The sequence below is a fragment of the Pleurodeles waltl genome, chromosome 12 (assembly GCF_031143425.1).
Source record: "Pleurodeles waltl isolate 20211129_DDA chromosome 12, aPleWal1.hap1.20221129, whole genome shotgun sequence".
In the NCBI taxonomy this organism is placed as follows: Eukaryota; Metazoa; Chordata; class Amphibia; order Caudata; family Salamandridae; genus Pleurodeles; species Pleurodeles waltl.
In genome coordinates, this window is record NC_090451.1 from 245,508,196 (window position 1) to 245,531,706 (window position 23,511).

Genomic DNA, 23,511 nt, shown 5'->3' on the forward strand with positions numbered 1-23,511 from the left:
TCATCCTCTAATATACTAGCGGTTCATTGGAATTTTGGAACACCTTTGGGTACTTCCATGCTTTGGAGGTATGCTCTGTTTTATTTTTTACATTGCCCCGTATGCGCACATCCCTTTCTTCTTCTCTCTTTTTTCTCTTTTCTTCTCTTTTTTCTTTTCCCTCTTGACCACTATTAATTCTCTTTCTCATAATCTCTTTCCTACACGGATCCTTCCTTCAACTTTTCGCACAGCACAAGTACTGGGATTCTCTCGCTTCATAATTATGCTGTCGCTTACTATGGCATGTCCTGATTGGCACTCTTGGTCTAATACCTTTGACACAATCACTATAGCAATATTTCCAATTCTCATAGACGTCACGAAACAGGCATGCTCACTGTTACGGCACAAATATGACATGTTAACCATCTGCAATTTTGGGCCTCTCCACTCACTCACAAGATTGTTTCTTGTTAGATACTGCAATTTTTGCATACATTAGAAACATCTGGGATTGACGCGTTACATTTGTATGTGTTCACAGCCTTGAAAAAGTCAACCTTGACGAAACACGTGTCAGCTGTTTGTTTTTCCGAACATGAGAATTGCATTTGCCTTCTGATACTGTGCCCAAGATGTCCTATTGGGCCAGTTGTCATTTCCATCCAGATACATTCTAGAAGAATAAAGCAAAACTTTCACATATCTGCAATGTGCCGTGGTTTTCTCTTCTGCATATTTTTTTTTAATTGGAAAAAACACAAAGGTTAAAATGAAGTTATATTTATGTGAAAGTGTGATAACATGAATCCACGTGTAGAGAAGATGACAAGACTACTAAGAGTTGAATCTCCAGTTTAGTTCCTCTTAATTATATGTAGTAAGCGCTTCTTTGTTTGGTGGAGACGTACTTATATTCCTCTGCATTAGGACTGCCAATTCGAAATCGGCGGGAAATGTGCTGAGGGGGCATTATGGTAAGCTTTACCTCATCCTAAAAAAAGGCAGGAAGAAGTTGCATACCACCAATGTATCTGTGTTATGGGGCCAAACGGGCAGGCTTCTGGGTCATTTTGCCTACTCATAGTCGTTAACACATTAGAAGGACAAGCTCTGGTCTCCACAGTAGAAGACAAGAAAGAACCCACTTGTCACAGACACTACATAAAATATTGTGTTTGAAAAAGCAGTGAAGCAAAAACGTCCATCAAGGATTCCATCTGACTTTTTAAGGTGACACTACAGAGAAAACACACTTGTTTTCTCCTGGGCAAGCGCCCAAAGACTCCTGAGGATCTCTACCGACTCCCTGCATCCAGAGAGAGCTGTCATTACTCCTGCACAAAAGGAGCATCTAAAAATCTGCTCCCTGCGTGCCGGAGAAATCCTTTAATTTCATCTATTTTCTTGCCCTCTTGACAGCAAGATATTGTAATCAGTTTTCCTGCTCCCGCTGGAAGCGGTCCTTCAGTTTGATCTCCCTTGTTGAGAGCTGTCAAAGCTCCTGTCAAGCAAAAGCAAACTGCTATATCCTGAGGGTGGGCACCTCAGGAGATAGGGAGCTGGACCTGGGTTGTAGCGGTCCCTAGGGCCTTTAGTGGCTCCAAGAAGGCTGTCATGTGGCACCCCTGCTTTAGTTTGCACAGGGCCAGCCCCGGAGAGGTGGTGTTCCCGACGGTCCTCAAAGGCCAAGGAGGGGAGGTCCGTATGGTCCCCCTGTTATTTGCTGTATAATCCCCAGGGTGCTGGTGGTCCCAGGAGCTGTCTAGAACCTGTGAAGGGGGTTCCGCTCAGCCTCCCTGCTATATATTCTTAATTCCCGGGGGAGGTGGTGGTCTGCTGAGCTTTTTTAAGTGTAAGGAGGGGGGCCATGCAGCCCTCTCTATTTCTCATTAAAGCCCCAGGGAGGTGGTGGTCCTCGGGGCAGAGACAAGTGCAAGGATGGAGGGTGCATGTGCCCCCTCCCACTAACTTACATATGCAAATGTCCTCCAGACGTAGCCCAACCGGTGGCTGATTTAAAAGCAAGCGCGAGAGACTGTGCTTGTTTGTTTTCATTTTCAATTTTGCCGCAATTTCGTGGTGAAATAAAAAAAAACAAAAAAAAACATTTTTATCCCACAGCACCAAAGCTAGGAGGTCAGGGTATTTATGCTGGTTAAGCACGAACCTCTGCCTGAAAGCTTCCTGGATCTCCCTATCCCAGCCCGTGCTCGCTCCTTATTACTTCAGTTCAGATATGGAACATTGGCAGTCAACAGCTTCACGGCTTGCTGGTCGACCAATAGTTCTTTATCTGACAAATGCATAAACTGCCATCTATGCAAGGAAACTTCTGAGCATGTCCTATTTTTCTGTCCTCTGTACAAATGCCCTCGCGGGAAGTGGATAATCCCTCTGTGCAAAACACTGCCAACACAAAACCGTAACAGTGTATATAGAATATGCAAATATGACACTTCCATGCTGATAGTGAGTTCTGTTTCTAAATATTTGGCAGCAGCATGGAAAATCCGCAGTAGGATCACTACAGATCTTAATCCACCGGTCGAAGAACGGTCTAGAAGTTAGCGAACTAGCACCCTGTTATATTAGTCTGGGATTTTAAATAAAACGATTAGTGCGACCTATCGAGGATATAAGACTGTAGCCCCGAGCATGCTGTCTAGCGGGCTACCCCAATTGAAGTGACTTATAGCTCCTCAGCATATATAATTTTATAAGTTGATGCAATTTAGTTGATCAACGTATTCAATAGAACTGATTAACTTATGGCATTTTTCTTCACTGGTTGACCTCTAGCTTTTGCTAACAGGAGCTATTATATGTAATTTTTATGTCTTATTTTATGTATAAACCCGTTTTAGAATGGTTTTTATGCTTTTACCAATTTATTAGTATTAGTTTAGCATCTAGCGTCTTGCATAGGGTAAGATTCAGAGACTATTTTGAGAGTCTTGTCTTAATTATCTATGAAACTTTTTATGTAGTTTTATGAACTTTTTCTTTTTTTTAAATTAATTGCCAATGTCTTTTTTATTATGCGATGGTTTATGGCTTTTATCTTTTTGTACGTATGATCACTTTTAACTTCTCAAATGGTCCAAATCTGGACCGAATAAACTATTGATTGATTGATACCCTGCCTCCTTTTCTTTATTTATACGTGTTTTTGGGACTCGGCTGAGTCTGAGTCCCACAATGGCTGCTAACACTTCCTGGTTGAAGTTTTGACAGCCAATCAGATATCAGCACAGGGACTGTCAGATCTGTCTAGGTTCCGCGTCCCTAGATATCCTAATCTGTTTTTCTTTTAATATCTCTGAAACTATTGAAGAGATTTACACCAAATTACGAAAAACAGCTTTCTTGACCAAGATCGAGCTTTCTGCCAGGTCTGGTGTAATTCCAAGCCAGTGGTTCCGGCTGTAATTGTGCCTAAAATTTCCATGGGAAGTTGCATGGGGAAAACTTGTTTTGAGACTCCCCCTTTTTTGGGTCAGCCCCTGCTTGACAAATCACCCCAAAACTTCCAACCAAGAAGCTGAAGTGAGTGGCGTACTAGTTTATAAAATTTCGAGGAATATTTTTCAAACTGTGCCAATGTTATTGGCGAAACAAAAAACACTTTTCCTATGGAAACTAGGTCACATATATATATATATATATATATATATATATATATATATATATATATATGTGTGTGTGTGTGTTTCTCAGTGACAACATTAATGTTTTGAGGTAAAACAAAACCACATAAATTCAGCAGTTATAGTTAGCAGCACTAACTATAACTTGTGCTCCCGCCATGCACTGCTTATGACCTTACATGACATTGCTCATGACATGTTCTGTGACATCACTGATGACATCTCAAATGATATCATTGATGACATCATACAAGCTTGGTTAACACCCCTGTATAATTTGCTATGGTATTACATTTAGCATAATTCACATTAATAAGAAATTACATATATTCAGGCAGTTCGCAGAGTATGGTGTTCAATCTGCATAGAACTATTCAGAGAATCACAAAATAGTGAGTGTAAATTCCACAACAACTGTCCTAGTACAGACAGCTTTTATCTGTATCAAACCCCTGACATTCACCAAATCTACATTAAGAAATTAAGTTGCTATTAGTAGAGAACTGTATTCAATGTTTACTCTGTGGAGAGAGCTCATTCTGAACCACATTGTTTCTAAACAGTGAAAGTCTCAGGAGAAATACACCACAGAGTATTGAAAAGAAACAACTAGCAACAGTATACATTCTGTTGTCAAAGAAGGCACTATTTCCTTAAAATAACCAAGATCTGAAGGTGCTAAAGATCATACTACCTACACCCATCATACTGTGGTGAAAACTTCGCAGATAGCCCATCTTCTGAAGCAAAACAAGTATGCATATATAGGTTAGTACCTGGTGTACACACTCTTCTATGTAATGTAGAAATGTTCATGTTGACACAATTCTGTCTGAATACTCAAGACGGCTTTTTTCTGTTGGATTCTTTGTCTGTGGAACCAAAACATTGCATTGAGTATAATGAATACAAGTCAACTGTCACTTGCACATAGAGCTATTGTTGAATGCAGCATTTATAACGTGTTCTATACTTGTCCTCAGCGATGTACAAAATTACTTAGACTTAATATGGTAGTTACTTGTCACTGTCTAAACTGTAAAACAAACTAGCACATTTTTTGAATGATGTCATCAGTGATGTCTTTTGAGATATCATTGTCATAGAACATGTCATGAGTGATGTATGTTAGGTCATAAGTAGCACATGGCGGGGCACACACTATAGTTAGTGCTGGTAACTATAACTGGTGAATTTCTGTGTTTATTTCTTTAGATCAGCATGTTAATGTTGTCACTGCGAAATTCACCTAACTATAACGTTACTTTAGCCTTTGTTTTGTTTTCAGTGAATTTCCATAAAGGGGTTTTGATGAAATCATAAATCACAAGAATAAAGGTCAAGTGGTTTGTAATTGTCATCAGAACTCCAATATTACAATAAAGGACCAGATTACTTGTGGAACCTGTGATGTTTTTTATTTGTATATTACATATTATTTTTCAGCATGTAGTGTGAAAAGGGTGTTTTTATCAAAGTTCAGCTGCCAATGGTCTCTGATTGGAACTAGAATGTTTAGGATTTGTTTACCTTTTTTGAGTAAATTGTTAATAAAAAACTGGTAACTGTTAGGGTCATTGAAATCAGGGGATTCTGTTGCAGCAGTGTTTACCCCATATTTATGAATTTAATGTATTTGCTCCATAATTGGCCAAATAATTTGCTGTGTTCACCAAAAAGGTTGTTTCTATGTAAAATGGATGAAAGTACTGCCAGAGAATGTCACACATACTGTGCATTTTTTGTGTGCAATATAATGTAAATAAATGTGCCTAATATGGTCCTCCTTGCTGCATATTCCTGACAGAGATAAAGCTCTGTGGAGTAGTTTGGGGCTATTCCAATGATAATGAAATTCGTATATCACTGGCAACCGTAAAATACTTCCCATATTTCATTGTTTCTTGTCAAATATGGGTTTTCATACCATTGCATTTTGTGCAGTAAAAACACCAACACACACACACACACACACACACACACATATATATTTGATGGTTCTTCACTGCTGAGATTAACATATATGTTCCATTGTTATCAGACGTATCTGTGTTTAATGTTTAAGCTTTCCAGACTGTCAGATGTTAATGTTATTAAATATAGCATCACCATTGTTTGACAGCAAATACTTATGGTCATTCTCATTATATATGTCTACACAGGTTTTGTAGTAAGGGAGATCCTGTCTTTGATATTTGGTGGAATTGCTGCTATTTCAGTTGCACTGTTTACTTACTTTTATGTTGCAACTCTACATGAAAACGATCTGTGGTTTTCCAGTATTAAGGTAGGTCTAATTTATTTAGTTTTGTTCCTTAAAGTTGGTATTCTAAGATATTTTATGCAATTGTGTGGATTCGGAAAGTGTATTATGGTGAGTAAATACATTGACAATGATTATATGTAATATATATATATATATATATATATATATATATATATATATATATATATGTATATCTTTGTTAGTTAAATTATTTCCCATCATATAAAACAGCAAAATACAAACCAAGAATGCACAAACTTTTGCAACAATGTAGAGGGTGAAATTGAGCTTAGATATCACAGTTCACCTTACCTTTCTGTGCCAAAATGTGTGTAATCATGTATCCAATCTTATTGTTGTGGCCTGCACACTTGTGCACCTCAGAGTATGGCCAGTTTTGGTGTAGGTGGATCCGAAAGCATATATATTTTTTGTCTTCGCTCCACATTTGCCTACATATGTCTGGTAGGGTCTAGTCGTTTCCAGTTTTTGTGCAGCGCATTCCCATTACCTCATGTTTTCTCACCTCTATGTAGCATGCAGGCATTCAGACTACGTTCTCTGTTGTTTAGTAGTTGTTGGGTCTGTTTCAGCATATGTTCTCCACTTGCATCCCTCTCAGCTAATCTGTCTGTTACACTTGTTTAGCAGTAACATTTGAATGTAAGCTGTGCCATGTGTCTTTAATCCTTGCATTGGGATGTTGTAGGGTGGCATATATTTAAACTTTGTTGTTGTTCACTGCCCAATCTTTAATCCAGTGCTGGAGATGAGGAACTGGGCCTCTGAATCACATCATTATTTAAGCACTGTTTCTCTTCAGCACGGAGAAAACACGACCCCGTCTGCCCCCGGAGTCAAAGGTAGGGGCTCCGCATCGCAGGGTACGTTGGGTGGGCACTGCACACGAGGCTGGGACCACTGCAGACACATACATGTCATTTTCCAAGGTTACTGTGACATGCACATGTTGGGAACACAAGTGGGTCAGACACGAATGGGGACACTTTGGTACACAACACATATCTAACACATACACAGCAGTCATTGTGGTGCCAACATTCATTAGCAAATAAATGCTGGCACTACAGTGACGGTACATTCACACCTGTCAACTGTGTCCTTGTGTACACATTACCAGAGGACCTGTACCTGTCATGTTGTACTCTGACTGGTGTGTGTGAGTCAGTATGTGTGTATGCGATTGGCTGGGTGAGAATTAGGGTGCTGGAGTGGGTTCTGTGGTTATGTCAGTATGTGTGCCTCCTGCATATGGCTGTGATTTTGTTGTGGGTGTTGAGTGTTGTGTTGCTGCGTGTAACATTCAGGTGAGTGGTGCTGTGTGGTTGTTGTTTTCGTGATGTGTGTAGTTGTGCTTGTGTGTTTGTGTAGATGAGTGTGTAGGTGTGTTGGTTGTTGTAGTTGTGTCGTGTGGGTGCAGTGTCAATGGTGAATGCATGTTGTGTCGTGGATGTAACTCAATGTTTGTTTGTGACATGTGCGTGTTGTGATGGAATGGCAATGGATAATGGTGTGTCTGTGGTGTGTCGTGTGTTGTGCAGGGGAACACATATGGCAAATGTAGAGTGTGTTTGTGTCTAACTTACCTCTATTTGACAGCCACTGTAGTTGTCTGCTGTCCATTGGGTCCCGCAATGTCCTCCCTCTTCCAACGACCTGCCGCAAGTCCACCGATTGCAGAGCTTTAACATCTAAATACAGCGGGCAGAACACCTGCGTCTTGACGGTCTTCGTGGGTCCACCTCTGACGTGGCTTGGTGGTGTGACCGCCAAGATCTAAATCAGGTCCCTAGTCTTTCCCTTTCTCCATGTTTCTTACCAGGTGATATTTACCTAGCAGCACAATCTCTCTGATTGCACCCTCCTAAAACTCTGTAAGCTTCTGATAAATTGCTGTCAGCATTTTTCCTGCTTTAATTGTGTACTGTTTTATGGTCACTTATATTTCTTGTTCAAGATATGTGTGCTACTTCTATAATTCTGTATATCTTTTAGAATGCCAGCTTGTTTGATGTAGTTATTCACTGCATATAGGCTTTGAAATCCTCCCAAAGTGTTGCCTAGGTTGTCACCAATCTTGGCTTTATTTCAGAGTAATACATTATAGCAGAGTGGATCTTGCTGCAGAATACAGCAATTAATAGTGCATTCACTGGAAATCTCCAGTTGGTGCTACTGGGTCTAACAATGTGGGTATATTAAAACTAATAATACTAGGGAGTGGCACAAGAGTGTGTGAGGCAGATTTATCAGTTACCCAGGGGTTTCTGACATAGCTATGTAGTGATCAATATGGGACATGGAATCATGCAGCAAGAAGTAGAGTGCGTATGCCCACTCCTCACTGCCCTTTGCTCTCCAGACGTGTCAACCGGGTGTATACCTGGGAAGGTTGAGTTATCTCTGTTTGGGTCCTGTCTAACCTGCAGTTTGAAGTTAAATTTATATCTCCACCCCATAGTATGGTTCTGGTTTTTCATTTTCTACAAATGCTCAAATCACTTTAAGAACTCTGGATGGTCTGTATTAGGGCTGTGTGTGTTAATGAGTATAATTGTTCCCATCACCTGTTTTCTGTGTCTATGAATTTGTCTATTAACTTAAAGTCTAGAGACTTCCGTATCAGTATACATACCCCTGGTGATTATGTACTGTATGAGGCAAAATACATATTCTTATCTCATTTCTTGGTAATATGTGTAGAAACTTTGGGATCTAAGTAAGTTTCTTGAATTAATGCTGTACTTATGAGGTTTATTAAGGCCTCTTGCATTCCAAGACAACTGCATTATATTTCTATATCTATACCTAACTTCGGTCACTGTATGTGTAGATGTCAGCAACTGTAAACTGTATGTATATTGGTGTCTACCCAGTATTTCTGATATATCTAACATCACTCGAATTCCGACTTTTGATTTCTCCCACCCTGAACCTCAATCCATGCCGATGCCCTCAGTGTTATATCCCCATAACAAACAGAAGTTATCCCAAGTATCTGCAGTTCCTGTGATACACACACGGGCATAGGATTGCACCCTCTGCAACTGAAGCATAAATTGGTGGATGTTAACTTTGAATGTATTGTCTCTCCTGTCATAATGCTCATCTATTGTCATGAACCTCAACTAGATCCGCAACATATCTCTAACTCGTGAACATATACAGTGTTTTAAGATGACATGAGTAAGGGTACAGCTCAATGCCATTATTCTACATCCCAATTTGGATCAGATATCCAATTGCCGACACTCCTTTGTTGTTATTGCTTTTAGACCTCGCAATGTGCTTGTGCATGACATTTTTGCCAGCCAAAAGATCTGAGAAAAAGTATGGGTTTTCTATTGTCTCTGTCCTCAGCTTCACAGTGTGCTATTTTAAACAAATTATTTGTAAATTTCTGTTGTGCTGCCTGAACTGATATTGTGAAGTCATGTTATATGGCAATATTTAATTCTTGGTACTGTAGGTCTTCCTAACTGGCCAGCCTCAGCACCATATTCCTGTCCTGGTAATTCACCATGCTGGAATCATGGTTCTCGTTGTTGGCATGAGCTTCTGCACTTAGGAATGGTACACCCTTTCAACAGCAAATATCACTGTGAAGTTGATGTCGTCAAAAAGTTCAGTGAATGGTTCCTCAACAAACAGCTCAGGGTTGCTTATGTTTGTTGTCTCTGGAAGGCCCACAATTAAAATACTATTGCGGCTCTGTTGCATCTCTTAGCGAAAATGAGGCCCAAGACCTTTTTCATTTTCAGTAGCTTTTCTTTGGTGGTGCCAGCATCAAACTCCAGATCAGAACTGCACATTCTGCAGTGTCTTTGCAGGCTTCCTGCCATTCCTGTTTCCTCATTAGATGGTCAAGGCTATTTGTAACTGCATCTTTCTTCTATCAATTGGCAATATGTCATTTATCAGTTCCAGCAGCGGTGCTGTGGTGTCCAGAACGCTTGTTGTTTGAGTAGCCATGATTGGTACTTATGGCACTGTCAGCCCCTTTCTGTGTAGTTTTCATTGCTCACACTAAATATTGCTTTGATTCTGGTCTCCCTTCCCTATCCCAGCTCTGTGACCTGGGTGTCTAATGTTGGTGAGACAATAAGGCATATTTCTGTGAGGGATTATGCTATGTTTCTCCAGGAGCTTCCCGTCACTCAGTAACATATGCTTGCAGAAAACTATGGCAAAGGCTCTGTCAAATTTTGAACAGCACCTGTCTGGAGTAGTGAAAGCCACAGGCTGTGCCCACCATGGAATGATATTAAGGTAAAACATTTTTGAGAAGTGTTACATGCTATGTTCCAGGGCCCACATCCACCTCTCACTCCTGTAGGGAGGTTCTGCTTGGTTTCTCCGGTTTTTCACACTTACTGCTTTGCTATCATCATCCAACCAAGCAGATACTCAGCTGGATCCCACCTCAGATCTCCAGCTCTCGGGTGCAGAGTTTTGCGGCCTTGGGAGGGGGCGCTTACCTCCACGGTCAAATGTACATGTGGCATGCCCTCACCGATCAGACCACCCAAAAGACAGATTTAAGCCCTTCAGCGGTCCATGGCATTCATATGCGGGGGGGGGTCCCTGACGTCCAAAGCCCCTGCTGTAGACGACCTTTTGATGCCTTGTCACTGCCACTGTAAGGGCATATCTGGCTGCTACGACCATCTGCTTGCTACTGTAGCAAACCACAATGCTGCAGCTGGAGGCAGAGTTCTTCTCTGCTGCAGTCACGGCCTTTCACCATCGGCTCCACAAGCTGATAAGGTCTCAGAGGGCAGTTCTATTCAATAACTTGTTCCCCGTGTCCTGCACCAGCTGTCAAATAGGGCCCAGCCACGTCTGACTACTCCAGGCTGTATCCCTTGGTGCTCTGCTCGAAACGTTTCTTCACAGTGGGAGAATGGTGCACAATTACTTTGCCAACACAAAAGGATGATGGATGGAGTGCTGAACAATGCAAACACTCAACCCCAGTCACAGATCTGGGTTTAATCCATCGTTCGTTTGCTCACCATGCCACCTTTTGTGTTGCTAAAGTTGCCCTAAGTGGGAAGGGTATGCCCAGACGTGGGTCCCGTGCGTCCCATGCCACTGGATTCAAGCTAGCCTGGCTGATGAGGGGTGAAACCCCAAAACCGGTCCCAGGATGCTTGTTTCCAGTGCAGGGAAGACCTGGCCTGGCAGTTCGGGATGGACTGTTCCCATGGGAAACAGGGTCAAGACTGATTTGCATAAGGCTGGGTCCAAACTGGAATGGCATGGGCAGCAACAAACCAATGGATTTAGGCCCAGATCTCTGTACTGGGGGTGAATGTTTGACATTGTTCAGCATTCCGTCCATCACTTGTTCTTTTTGCATTTGCACAATTACTTTGCCCCAGACAAGAGAGCCACGCTTATGCAGCTATCTTAGCAGGTAGCTAGGCTGTGGCCCTAATATGTATATATCACAGTTTTTACTTCCGAGGCCAGATGAGTGTGAGTAATTTGAATCAGTGTTTATATTACTAAGAAGTCTAAGCTAGTAGTGGTTGAAAAGTTTTTTGTGCTTAGTGCTGTTTAGATGTAGTTTTACCACCTGCTTACAAAACCTAAAGGAGTATTCCGATTCCGTTGTGGTTTGAAATACTGACCATAAGCTCTGTGCTACAGTGCAAACCTAATAAGTGCCACCATTCAACTACCTTTAGCATTCAGTACAGAGCAACCATATGTCGATAATGCACTGTTGTAAGGAAATGCCTCCTTGGCATGGTTGCCCCCTGACTTTTTGCCTTTGCTGATGCTATGTTTACAATTGAAAGTGTGCTGAGGCCTGCTAACCAGGCCCCAGCACCAGTGTTCTTTCCCTAACCTGTACTTTTGTATCCACAATTGGCAGACCTTGGCATCCAGATAAGTCCCTTGTAACTGGTACTTCTAGTACCAAGGGCCCTGATGCCAAGGAAGGTCTCTAAGGGCTGCAGCATGTCTTATGCCACCCTGGAGACCTCTCACTCAGCACAGACACACTGCTTAACAGCTTGTGTGTGCTAGTGAGGACAAAACGAGTAAGTCGACATGGCACTCCCCTCAGGGTGCCATGCCAGCCTCTCACTGCCTATGCAGTATAGGTAAGACACCCCTCTAGCAGGCCTTACAGCCCTAAGGCAGGGTGCACTATACCATAGGTGAGGGTACCAGTGCATGAGCACTGTACCCCTACAGTGTCTAAGCAAAACCTTAGACATTGTAAGTGCAGGGTAGCCATAAGAGTATATGGTCTGGGAGTCTGTTTTACACGAACTCCACAGCACCATAATGGCTACACTGAAAACTGGGAAGTTTGGTATCAAACTTCTCAGCACAATAAATGCACACTGATGCCAGTGTACATTTTATTGTAAAATACACCCCAGAGGGCACCTTAGAGGTGCCCCCTGAAACTTAACCGACTGTCTGTGTAGGCTGACTAGTTCCAGCAGCCTGCCACACTAGAGACATGTTGCTGGCCCCATGGGGAGAGTGCCTTTGTCACTCTGAGGCCAGTAACAAAGCCTGCACTGGGTGGAGATGCTAACACCTCCCCCAGGCAGGAGCTGTAACACCTGGCGGTGAGCCTCAAAGGCTCACCCCTTTGTCACAGCACCGCAGGACACTCCAGCTAGTGGAGTTGCCCGCCCCCTCCGGCCCCGGCCCCCACTTTTGGCGGCAAGGCCGGAGAAAATAATGAGAATAACAAGGAGGAGTCACTGGCCAGTCAGGACAGCCCCTAAGGTGTCCTGAGCTGAGGTGACTCTAACTTTTAGAAATCCTCCATCTTGCAGATGGAGGATTCCCCCAATAGGGTTAGGATTGTGACCCCCTCCCCTTGGGAGGAGGCACAAAGAGGGTGTACCCACCCTCAGGGCTAGTAGCCATTGGCTACTAACCCCCCAGACCTAAACACGCCCTTAAATTTAGTATTTAAGGGCTACCCTGAACCCTAGAAAAATTAGATTCCTGCAACAACAAGAAGAAGGACTGCCTAGCTGAAAACCCCTGCAGAGGAAGACCAGAAGACAACAACTGCCTTGGCTCCAGAAACTCACCGGCCTGTCTCCTGCCTTCCCAAGAACTCTGCTCCAGCGACGCCTTCCAAAGGGACCAGCGACCTCTGAATCCTCTGAGGACTGCCCTGCTTCGACGACGACAAGAAACTCCCGAGGACAGCGGACCTGCTCCAAAAAGACTGCAACTTTATCCAAAGGAGCAGCTTTAAAGAACCCTGCAATCTCCCCGCAAGAAGCGTGAGACTTGCAACACTGCACCCGGCGACCCCGACTCGGCTGGTGGAGAACCAACACCTCAGGGAGGACCCCCGGACTACTCTACGACTGTGAGTACCAAAACCTGTCCCCCCTGAGCCCCCACAGCGCCGCCTGCAGAGGGAATCCCGAGGCTTCCCCTGACCGCAACTCTCTGAAACCTAAGTCCCGACGCCTGGAAAAGACCCTGGACCCGCAGCCCCCAGGACCTGAAGGACCGGACTTTCACTGTAGGAGTGACCCCCAGGAGTCCCTCTCCCTTGCCCAAGTGGAGGTTTCCCCGAGGAAGCCCCCCCTTGCCTGCCTGCAGCGCTGAAGAGATCCCGTGATCTCTCATTGACTTACATTGCGAACCCGACGCTTGTTCTAACACTGCACCCGGCCGCCCCCGCGCCGCTGAGGGTGAAATTTCTGTGTGGGCTTGTGTCCCCCCCGGTGCCCTATAAAACCCCCCTGGTCTGCCCTCCGAAGACGCGGGTACTTACCTGCAAGCAGACCGGAACCGGGGCACCCCCTTCTCTCCATTATAGCCTATGCGTTTTGGGCACCACTTTGAACTCTGCACCTGACCGGCCCTAAGCTGCTGGTGTGGTAACTTTGGGGTTGCTCTGAACCCCCAACGGTGGGCTACCTTGGACCAAGAACTGAACCCTGTAAGTGTCTTACTTACCTGGTAAAACTAACAAAAACTTACCTCCCCCAGGAACTGTGAAAATTGCACTGTGTCCACTTTTAAAATAGCTATTTGCGAATAACTTGAAAAGTATACATGCAATTGAAATGATTCAAAGTTCCTAATGTACTTACCTGCAATACCTTTCAAACAAGATATTACATGTTAAATTTGAACCTGTGGTTCTTAAAATAAACTAAGAAAATATATTTTTCTATACAAAACCTATTGGCTGGATTTGTCTCTGAGTGTGTGTACCTCATTTATTGTCTATGTGTATGTACAACAAATGCTTAACACTACTCCTTGGATAAGCCTACTGCTCGACCACACTACCACAAAATAGAGCATTAGTATTATCTCTTTTTACCACTATTTTACCTCTAAGGGGAACCCTTGGACTCTGTGCATGCTATTCCTTACTTTGAAATAGCACATACAGAGCCAACTTCCTACATTGGTGGATCAGCGGTGGGGTACAAGACTTTGCATTTGCTGGACTACTCAGCCAATACCTGATCACACGACAAATTCCAAAATTGTCATTAGAAATTGATTTTTGCAATTTGAAAAGTTTTCTAAATTCTTAAAAGACCTGCTAGGGCCTTGTGTTAGATCCTGTTTAGCATTTCTTTTAGAGTTTAAAAGTTTGTAAAAGTTTGAATTAGATTCTAGAACCAGTTTTAGATTCTTAAAAAGTATTCCAACTTTTAGAAGCAAAATGTCTAGCACAGATGTGGCTGTGGTGGAACTCGACACCACACCTTACCTCCATCTACAGATGAGAGAGCTAAGGTCACTCTGTAAACTAAAGAAAATAGCAATGGGCCCCAAACCTACCAAAGTACAGCTCCAGGAGCTTTTGGCAGAGTTTGAAAAGGCCAACCCCTCTGAGGGTGGCAACTCAGAGGATGAAGATAGTGACTTGGAGGGAAATTCCCCCCCTCCAGTCCTACTTAGGGAGAGCAGGGCTTCTCAAGCCCTGACTCCACAAATAATAGTCAGAGATGCAGGTTCCCTCACAGGAGGGACCAACAACTCTGAAATCACTGAGGATAACCCCAGTGAAGAGGACATCCAGTTAGCCAGGATGGCCAAAAGATTGGCTTTGGAAAGACAGATCCTAGCCATAGAGAGGGAAAGACAAGAGATGGGCCTAGGACCCATCAATGGTGGCAGCAACATAAATAGGGTCAGAGATTCTCCTGACATGTTGAAAATCCCTAAAGGGATTGTAACTAAATATGAAGATGGTGATGACATCACCAAATGGTTCACAGCTTTTGAGAGGGCTTGTGTAACCAGAAAAGTGAACAGATCTCACTGGGGTGCTCTCCTTTGGGAAATGTTCACAGGAAAGTGTAGGGATAGACTCCTCACACTCTCTGGAAAAGATGCAGAATCTTATGACCTCATGAAGGGTACCCTGATTGAGGGCTTTGGATTCTCCACTGAGGAGTATAGGATTAGATTCAGGGGGGCTCAAAAAACCTCGAGCCAGACCTGGGTTGACTTTGTAGACTACTCAGTAAAAACACTAGATGGTTGGATTCAAGGCAGTGGTGTAAGTAATTATGATGGGCTGTACAATTTATTTGTGAAAGAACACCTATTGAGTAATTGTTTCAATGATAAACTGCATCAGCATCTGGTAGACCTAGGACCAATTTCTCCCCAAGAATTGGGAAAGAAGGCGGACCATTGGGTCAAGACTAGGGTGTCCAAAACTTCCACAGGGGGTGACCAAAAGAAAGGGGTCACAAAACCTCCCCAGGGGAAAGGTGGTGAGACAGCCAAAAATAAAAATAGTAAAGAGTCTTCTACAGGCCCCCAAAAACCTGCACAGGAGGGTGGGCCCAGAGCCTCTTCACAAAACAATCCTGGGTACAAGGGTAAAAACTTTGATCCCAAAAAGGCCTGGTGTCGAAACTGTAGTCAGTCTGGACACCAAACTGGAGACAAAGCCTGTCCCAAGAAAGGTTCCACTCCAAACTCCAATCCAGGTAACACTGGAATGGCTAGTCTCCAAGTGGGATCAACAGTGTGCCCAGAGCAAATCAGGGTCCACACTGAAGCTACTCTAGTCTCTGAGGGTGGGGTGGATTTAGCCACACTAGCTGCCTGGCCTCCTAACATGCAAAAATACAGGCAGCAGCTCTTTATTAATGGGACAAGTGTAGAGGGCCTGAGGGATACAGGTGCCAGTGTCACCATGGTGACAGAGAAACTGGTTTCCCCTGGCCAATACCTGACTGGAAAAACCTATACAGTCACCAATGCTGACAATCAGACTAAAGCACATCCCATGGCAATGGTAACTTTAGAATGGGGAGGGGTCAATGGCCTGAAACAGGTGGTGGTCTCCTCAAACATCCCAGTAGACTGTCTGCTTGGAAATGACCTGGAGTCCTCAGCATGGGCTGAGGTAGAACTAAAAACCCATGCAGCCATGCTGGGTATCCCTGAACTGGTGTGTGTAAAAACAAGAGCACAATGCAAGGCACAGGGTGAAAAAGTAGAGCTGGAGTCTGGAAAAATGGCCCAGCCTACCAAGAGAAAAGGAAAGTCAGTTGGGAAACCAACTGCAACACAGTCAGAAAAAGAGAACCTCTCTTCTCAGGAAGAAGTTCTGCCCTCTGAGGGAACTGAGCCTTTGGAGCTTGAACCTTATCAGGTTGAGCTCTTAGGCCCAGGGGGACCCTCAAGGGAGGAGCTGTGTAAGGGACAAGAAACCTGTCCCTCTCTTGAAGGCCTTAGGCAGCAAGCTGCTGAAGAGTCCAAGGGCAAGAAAAATGGAACACATAGGGTCTATTGGGAAGATGGACTCCTGTACACTGAGGCCAGAGACCCCAAACCTGGTGCCACTAGGAGAGTGGTAGTGCCTCAGTCGTTCAGAGAGTTTATTCTGACCTTAGCCCATGATATTCCCCTTGCTGGGCATTTGGGACAAACCAAGACGTGGGAGAGGTTAGTCAACCACTTCTACTGGCCCAATATGTCCCAGAAGGTTAAGGAGTTTTGCCTCTCCTGCCCCACCTGTCAATCCAGTGGTAAGACAGGTGGGCACCCAAAGGCCCCCCTCATTCCACTTCCAGTGGTGGGGGTCCCCTTTGAAAGAGTGGGTGTGGACATAGTTGGTCCACTGGAACCTCCCACAGCCTCAGGAAATATGTACATCCTAGTAGTAGTGGATCATGCTACTAGGTATCCTGAAGCTATTCCCCTTAGGTCGACTACTGCCCCTGCAGTAGCCAAGGCCCTCATTGGTATCTTTACCAGAGTGGGTTTCCCTAAGGAGGTGGTGTCTGACAGAGGTACCAACTTCATGTCAGCATACCTAAAACACATGTGGAATGAGTGTGGAGTGACTTACAAATTCACTACACCATACCATCCACAAACTAATGGCTTAGTTGAGAGATTCAACAAGACATTAAAAGGCATGATCATGGGGCTCCCAGAAAAGCTCAAAAGGAGATGGGATGTCCTCTTGCCATGTCTGCTTTTCGCTTACAGAGAGGTGCCACAGAAGGGAGTAGGATTCTCACCCTTTGAACTTCTGTTTGGTCACCCTGTAAGGGGACCACTTGCTCTTGTTAAAGAAGGCTGGGAGAGACCTCTTCATGAGCCTAAACAAGACATAGTGGACTATGTACTTGGCCTTCGCTCTAGAATGGCAGAGTACATGGAAAAGGCAACCAAAAACCTTGAGGCCAGCCAACAGCTCCAGAAGTTTTGGTATGACCAAAAGGCTGCAATGGTTGAGTTCCAACCAGGGCAGAAAGTCTGGGTTCTGGAGCCTGTGGCTCCCAGGGCACTCCAGGACAAATGGAGTGGCCCTTACCCAGTGCTAGAAAGGAAGAGTCAGGTCACCTACCTGGTGGACCTGGGCACAAGCAGGAGCCCCAAGAGGGTGATCCATGTGAACCGCCTTAAGCTCTTCCATGACAGGGCTGATGTAAATCTGTTAATGGTAACAGATGAGGATCAGGAGGCAGAGAGTGAACCTCTCCCTGATCTTCTATCATCAGACCCAAAGGATGGCTCAGTAGATGGAGTGATCTACTCAGACACCCTCTCTGGCCAACAGCAAGCTGATTGTAGGAGAGTCCTACAACAGTTTCCTGAACTCTTCTCCTTAACCCCTGGTCAGACACACCTGTGTACCCATGATGTGGACACAGGAGACAGCATGCCTGTCAAAAACAAAATCTTTAGACAGTCTGACCATGTTAAGGAAAGCATCAAGGTGGAAGTCCACAAGATGCTGGAATTGGGAGTAATTGAGCGCTCTGACAGCCCCTGGGCTAGCCCAGTGGTCTTGGTCCCCAAACCTCACACCAAAGATGGAAAGAAAGAGATGAGGTTTTGTGTGGACTACAGAGGGCTCAACTCTGTCACCAAGACAGATGCTCATCCAATTCCTAGAGCTGATGAGCTCATAGACAAATTAGGTGCTGCCAAATTCTTAAGTACCTTTGACTTGACAGCAGGGTACTGGCAAATAAAAATGGCACCTGGAGCAAAAGAGAAAACAGCATTCTCCACACCTGATGGGCATTATCAGTTTACTGTTATGCCCTTTGGTTTAAAGAATGCCCCTGCCACCTTCCAAAGGTTGGTGAATCAAGTCCTTGCTGGTTTGGAGGCCTTTAGCACAGCTTATCTTGATGATATTGCTGTCTTTAGCTCCACCTGGCAGGATCACCTGGTCCACCTGAAGAAGGTTTTGAAGGCTCTGCAATCTGCAGGCCTCTCTATCAAGGCATCCAAATGCCAGATAGGGCAGGGAACTGTGGTTTACTTGGGCCACCTTGTAGGTGGAGGCCAAGTTCAGCCACTCCAACCCAAGATCCAGACTATTCTGGACTGGGTAGCTCCAAAAACCCAGACTCAAGTCAGGGCATTCCTTGGCTTGACTGGGTATTACAGGAGGTTTGTGAAGGGATATGGATCCATTGTGACAGCCCTCACTGAACTCACCTCCAAGAAAATGCCCAAGAAAGTGAACTGGACTGTGGAATGCCAACAGGCCTTTGACACCCTGAAACAAGCAATGTGCTCAGCACCAGTTCTAAAAGCTCCAGATTATTCTAAGCAGTTCATTGTGCAGACAGATGCCTCTGAACATGGGATAGGGGCAGTTTTGTCCCAAACAAATGATGATGGCCTTGACCAGCCTGTTGCTTTCATTAGGAGGAGGTTACTCCCCAGGGAGCAGCGTTGGAGTGCCATTGAGAGGGAGGCCTTTGCTGTGGTTTGGTCCCTGAAGAAGCTGAGACCATACCTCTTTGGGACTCACTTCCTAGTTCAAACTGACCACAGACCTCTCAAATGGCTGATGCAAATGAAAGGTGAAAATCCTAAACTGTTGAGGTGGTCCATCTCCCTACAGGGAATGGACTTTATAGTGGAACACAGACCTGGGACTGCCCATGCCAATGCAGATGGCCTTTCCAGGTTCTTCCACTTAGAAAATGAAGACTCTCTTGGGAAAGGTTAGTCTCATCCTCTTTCGTTTGGGGGGGGGGGTTGTGTAAGGAAATGCCTCCTTGGCATGGTTGCCCCCTGACTTTTTGCCTTTGCTGATGCTATGTTTACAATTGAAAGTGTGCTGAGGCCTGCTAACCAGGCCCCAGCACCAGTGTTCTTTCCCTAACCTGTACTTTTGTATCCACAATTGGCAGACCTTGGCATCCAGATAAGTCCCTTGTAACTGGTACTTCTAGTACCAAGGGCCCTGATGCCAAGGAAGGTCTCTAAGGTCTGCAGCATGTCTTATGCCACCCTGGAGACCTCTCACTCAGCACAGACACACTGCTTGCCAGCTTGTGTGTGCTAGTGAGGACAAAACGAGTAAGTCGACATGGCACTCCCCTCAGGGTGCCATGCCAGCCTCTCACTGCCTATGCAGTATAGGTAAGACACCCCTCTAGCAGGCCTTACAGCCCTAAGGCAGGGTGCACTATACCATAGGTGAGGGTACCAGTGCATGAGCACTGTACCCCTACAGTGTCTAAGCAAAACCTTAGACATTGTAAGTGCAGGGTAGCCATAAGAGTATATGGTCTGGGAGTCTGTTTTACACGAACTCCACAGCACCATAATGGCTACACTGAAAACTGGGAAGTTTGGTATCAAACTTCTCAGCACAATAAATGCACACTGATGCCAGTGTACATTTTATTGTAAAATACACCCCAGAGGGCACCTTAGAGGTGCCCCCTGAAACTTAACCGACTGTCTGTGTAGGCTGACTAGTTCCAGCAGCCTGCCACACTAGAGACATGTTGCTGGCCCCATGGGGAGAGTGCCTTTGTCACTCTGAGGCCAGTAACAAAGCCTGCACTGGGTGGAGATGCTAACACCTCCCCCAGGCAGGAGCTGTAACACCTGGCGGTGAGCCTCAAAGGCTCACCCCTTTGTCACAGCACCGCAGGACACTCCAGCTAGTGGAGTTGCCTGCCCCCTCCGGCCCCGGCCCCCACTTTTGGCGGCAAGGCCGGAGAAAATAATGAGAATAACAAGGAGGAGTCACTGGCCAGTCAGGACAGCCCCTAAGGTGTCCTGAGCTGAGGTGACTCTAACTTTTAGAAATCCTCCATCTTGCAGATGGAGGATTCCCCCAATAGGGTTAGGATTGTGACCCCCTCCCCTTGGGAGGAGGCACAAAGAGGGTGTACCCACCCTCAGGGCTAGTAGCCATTGGCTACTAACCCCCCAGACCTAAACACGCCCTTAAATTTAGTATTTAAGGGCTACCCTGAACCCTAGAAAAATTAGATTCCTGCAACAACAAGAAGAAGGACTGCCTAGCTGAAAACCCCTGCAGAGGAAGACCAGAAGACAACAACTGCCTTGGCTCCAGAAACTCACCGGCCTGTCTCCTGCCTTCCCAAGAACTCTGCTCCAGCGACGCCTTCCAAAGGGACCAGCGACCTCTGAATCCTCTGAGGACTGCCCTGCTTCGACGACGACAAGAAACTCCCGAGGACAGCGGACCTGCTCCAAAAAGACTGCAACTTTATCCAAAGGAGCAGCTTTAAAGAACCCTGCAATCTCCCCGCAAGAAGCGTGAGTCTTGCAACACTGCACCCGGCGACCCCGACTCGGCTGGTGGAGAACCAACACCTCAGGGAGGACCCCCGGACTACTCTACGACTGTGAGTACCAAAACCTGTCCCCCCTGAGCCCCCACAGCGCCGCCTGCAGAGGGAATCCCGAGGCTTCCCCTGACCGCGACTCTCTGAAACCTAAGTCCCGACGCCTGGAAAAGACCCTGCACCCGCAGCCCCCAGGACCTGAAGGACCGGACTTTCACTGTAGGAGTGACCCCCAGGAGTCCCTCTCCCTTGCCCAAGTGGAGGTTTCCCCAAGGAAGCCCCCCCTTGCCTGCCTGCAGCGCTGAAGAGATCCCGTGATCTCTCATTGACTTACATTGCGAACCCGACGCTTGTTCTAACACTGCACCCGGCCGCCCCGCGCCGCTGAGGGTGAAATTTCTGTGTGGGCTTGTGTCCCCCCCGGTGCCCTACAAAACCCCCCTGGTCTGCCCTCCGAAGACGCGGGTACTTACCTGCAAGTGACCGGAACCGGGGCACCCCCTTCTCTCCATTATAGCCTATGCGTTTTGGGCACCACTTTGAACTCTGCACCTGACCGGCCCTGAGCTGCTGGTGTGGTAACTTTGGGGTTGCTCTGAACCCCCAACGGTGGGCTACCTTGGACCAAGAACTGAACCCTGTAAGTGTCTTACTTACCTGGTAAAACTAACAAAAACTTACCTCCCCCAGGAACTGTGAAAATTGCACTAAGTGTCCACTTTTAAAATAGCTATTTGCAAATAACTTGAAAAGTATACATGCAATTGAAATGATTCAAAGTTCCTAATGTACTTACCTGCAATACCTTTCAAACAAGATATTACATGTTAAATTTGAACCTGTGGTTCTTAAAATAAACTAAGAAAAGATATTTTTCTATACAAAACCTATTGGCTGGATTTGTCTCCGAGTGTTTGTACCTCATTTATTGTCTATGTGTATGTACAACAAATGCTTAACACTACTCCTTGGATAAGCCTACTGCTCGACCACACTACCACAAAATAGAGCATTAGTATTATCTCTTTTTACCACTATTTTACCTCTAAGGGGAACCCTTGGACTCTGTGCATGCTATTCCTTACTTTGAAATAGCACATACAGAGCCAACTTCCTACAACTGTTTTTTGCAGCCCACCCTAGAAGGTCCATTTACAATTATAATAAATTGACTCTTTTAGAATCACACACTCTAGTCTTTGCCTTTATTAAATTACCATTCACTCAGTAAGCACCTATTAGAAATTGAGTTTCTGGTTGGCAGAGGTATGCACTGTGTTCAAGCAGGGACCGCCATCCTAGTCAGGGTAAGTCAGATACACACCCTAAATTAACCTGTGCTCACCCTCTGGTAGCTTGGCACAGAGCACGCAGGCTTAACTTAAGAGGCAATGTGTAAAGTATTTCTGCAACATGCCCAACAGTATAACAGTGAAAACATCACACAGAAATATATCACACCTGCTTAGAAAGATAGAGCTTAATTTAATGAAGAAAACAAGACCGAAACTACAAAACTCCACTAAGTACAAGTCGAGATATGACTTTTTAAAGAATAAACGTAATTGTAGTGCTTAGAAGCATAAAGCCCCAACCGGAGCTATTTGATTGCACTAGACCAGGTCAAATCTGAAATGCCAGGCCGACCACGATGGAGCATGGGTTGGATACAGTGACCAGCCTTGGCCCACTGAAATAGTACAGTGGTTTGGAATTGCGTCCACGTCGAGAACAAGATGCGAGGAACAAAAGAGGTGATGCATTGACATCAGTCCCGAAGATGTAGGCGATGCAAGCCCTTTAAATTTGGAGATGTGTCAGGAATGGAGGGCATGCATCACTCAGTCCGCAATGCGGTGTTCCCAATCCTCGGAGCACCGGTGATGCTTCGATGGTTATTTCGAATTCACAATGCAGCATCGATGCATCAGTGGAGATGTGCCGGTTCCGATCAGTGCTTGTGACAGCTGCCTTCTTCTTTGGGATCCGCACGACGAGATTAAGGCCCACCTCCAGGCAGCTTCAACTCAGTAAGCTATTACGGCGCTGGGGATCTGAAAAGGAAAAGGTTAGTTGACAAACAAAAATCCCACACAACAAGACTATATAGCCTTCAAGGTCTTGCTTCTCTTCTATGCTTATCACCACTTAAGCACTCTGTTTATCAGACTTGATACTTCTCCTATCTTGAGATTCCTATTCTGCAGTAGCTGCTTGCAGTTTCAATAGCAAACATACATCACACTGCAATAGTCTCTTGCAGATTCAGTTGTAATCCTACACTTTCACCAAATCATAATGCAAGACAGTCGTACTGCTTAAACAAAAATGAGCCTTGAGCCTGAGGCTTCTATGACCAATGTTAGAAATTGGGTCCCTAGTTGGCAGGGGTACACACCCTGTCCAAGTAGGGATCACAGTCCTAGTCAGAGTAAGTCAAATACAAGACCTAAATTAACCTGTGCTCACCCTCTGGTAATTTGGTGTGGAGCAGAAGGGCTTAACTTAGAAAGCAATGTGTAAAGTA

At 45.1% G+C, this 23,511-nt stretch overlaps 1 protein-coding gene across 1 annotated transcript in view; it reads left to right on the plus strand.

The window, feature by feature from the left end:
* The window catches only part of DPY19L3 (dpy-19 like C-mannosyltransferase 3), a 482,898-nt gene that overhangs the window by 97,958 nt on the left and 361,429 nt on the right, over window positions 1–23,511 (plus strand). Inside the window, exon 3 of the mRNA XM_069217640.1 lies at window positions 5,795–5,919. Within this exon, the coding sequence (XP_069073741.1) occupies window positions 5,795–5,919 (125 nt within the window). The remainder of the gene's footprint in view (window positions 1–5,794; window positions 5,920–23,511) is intronic.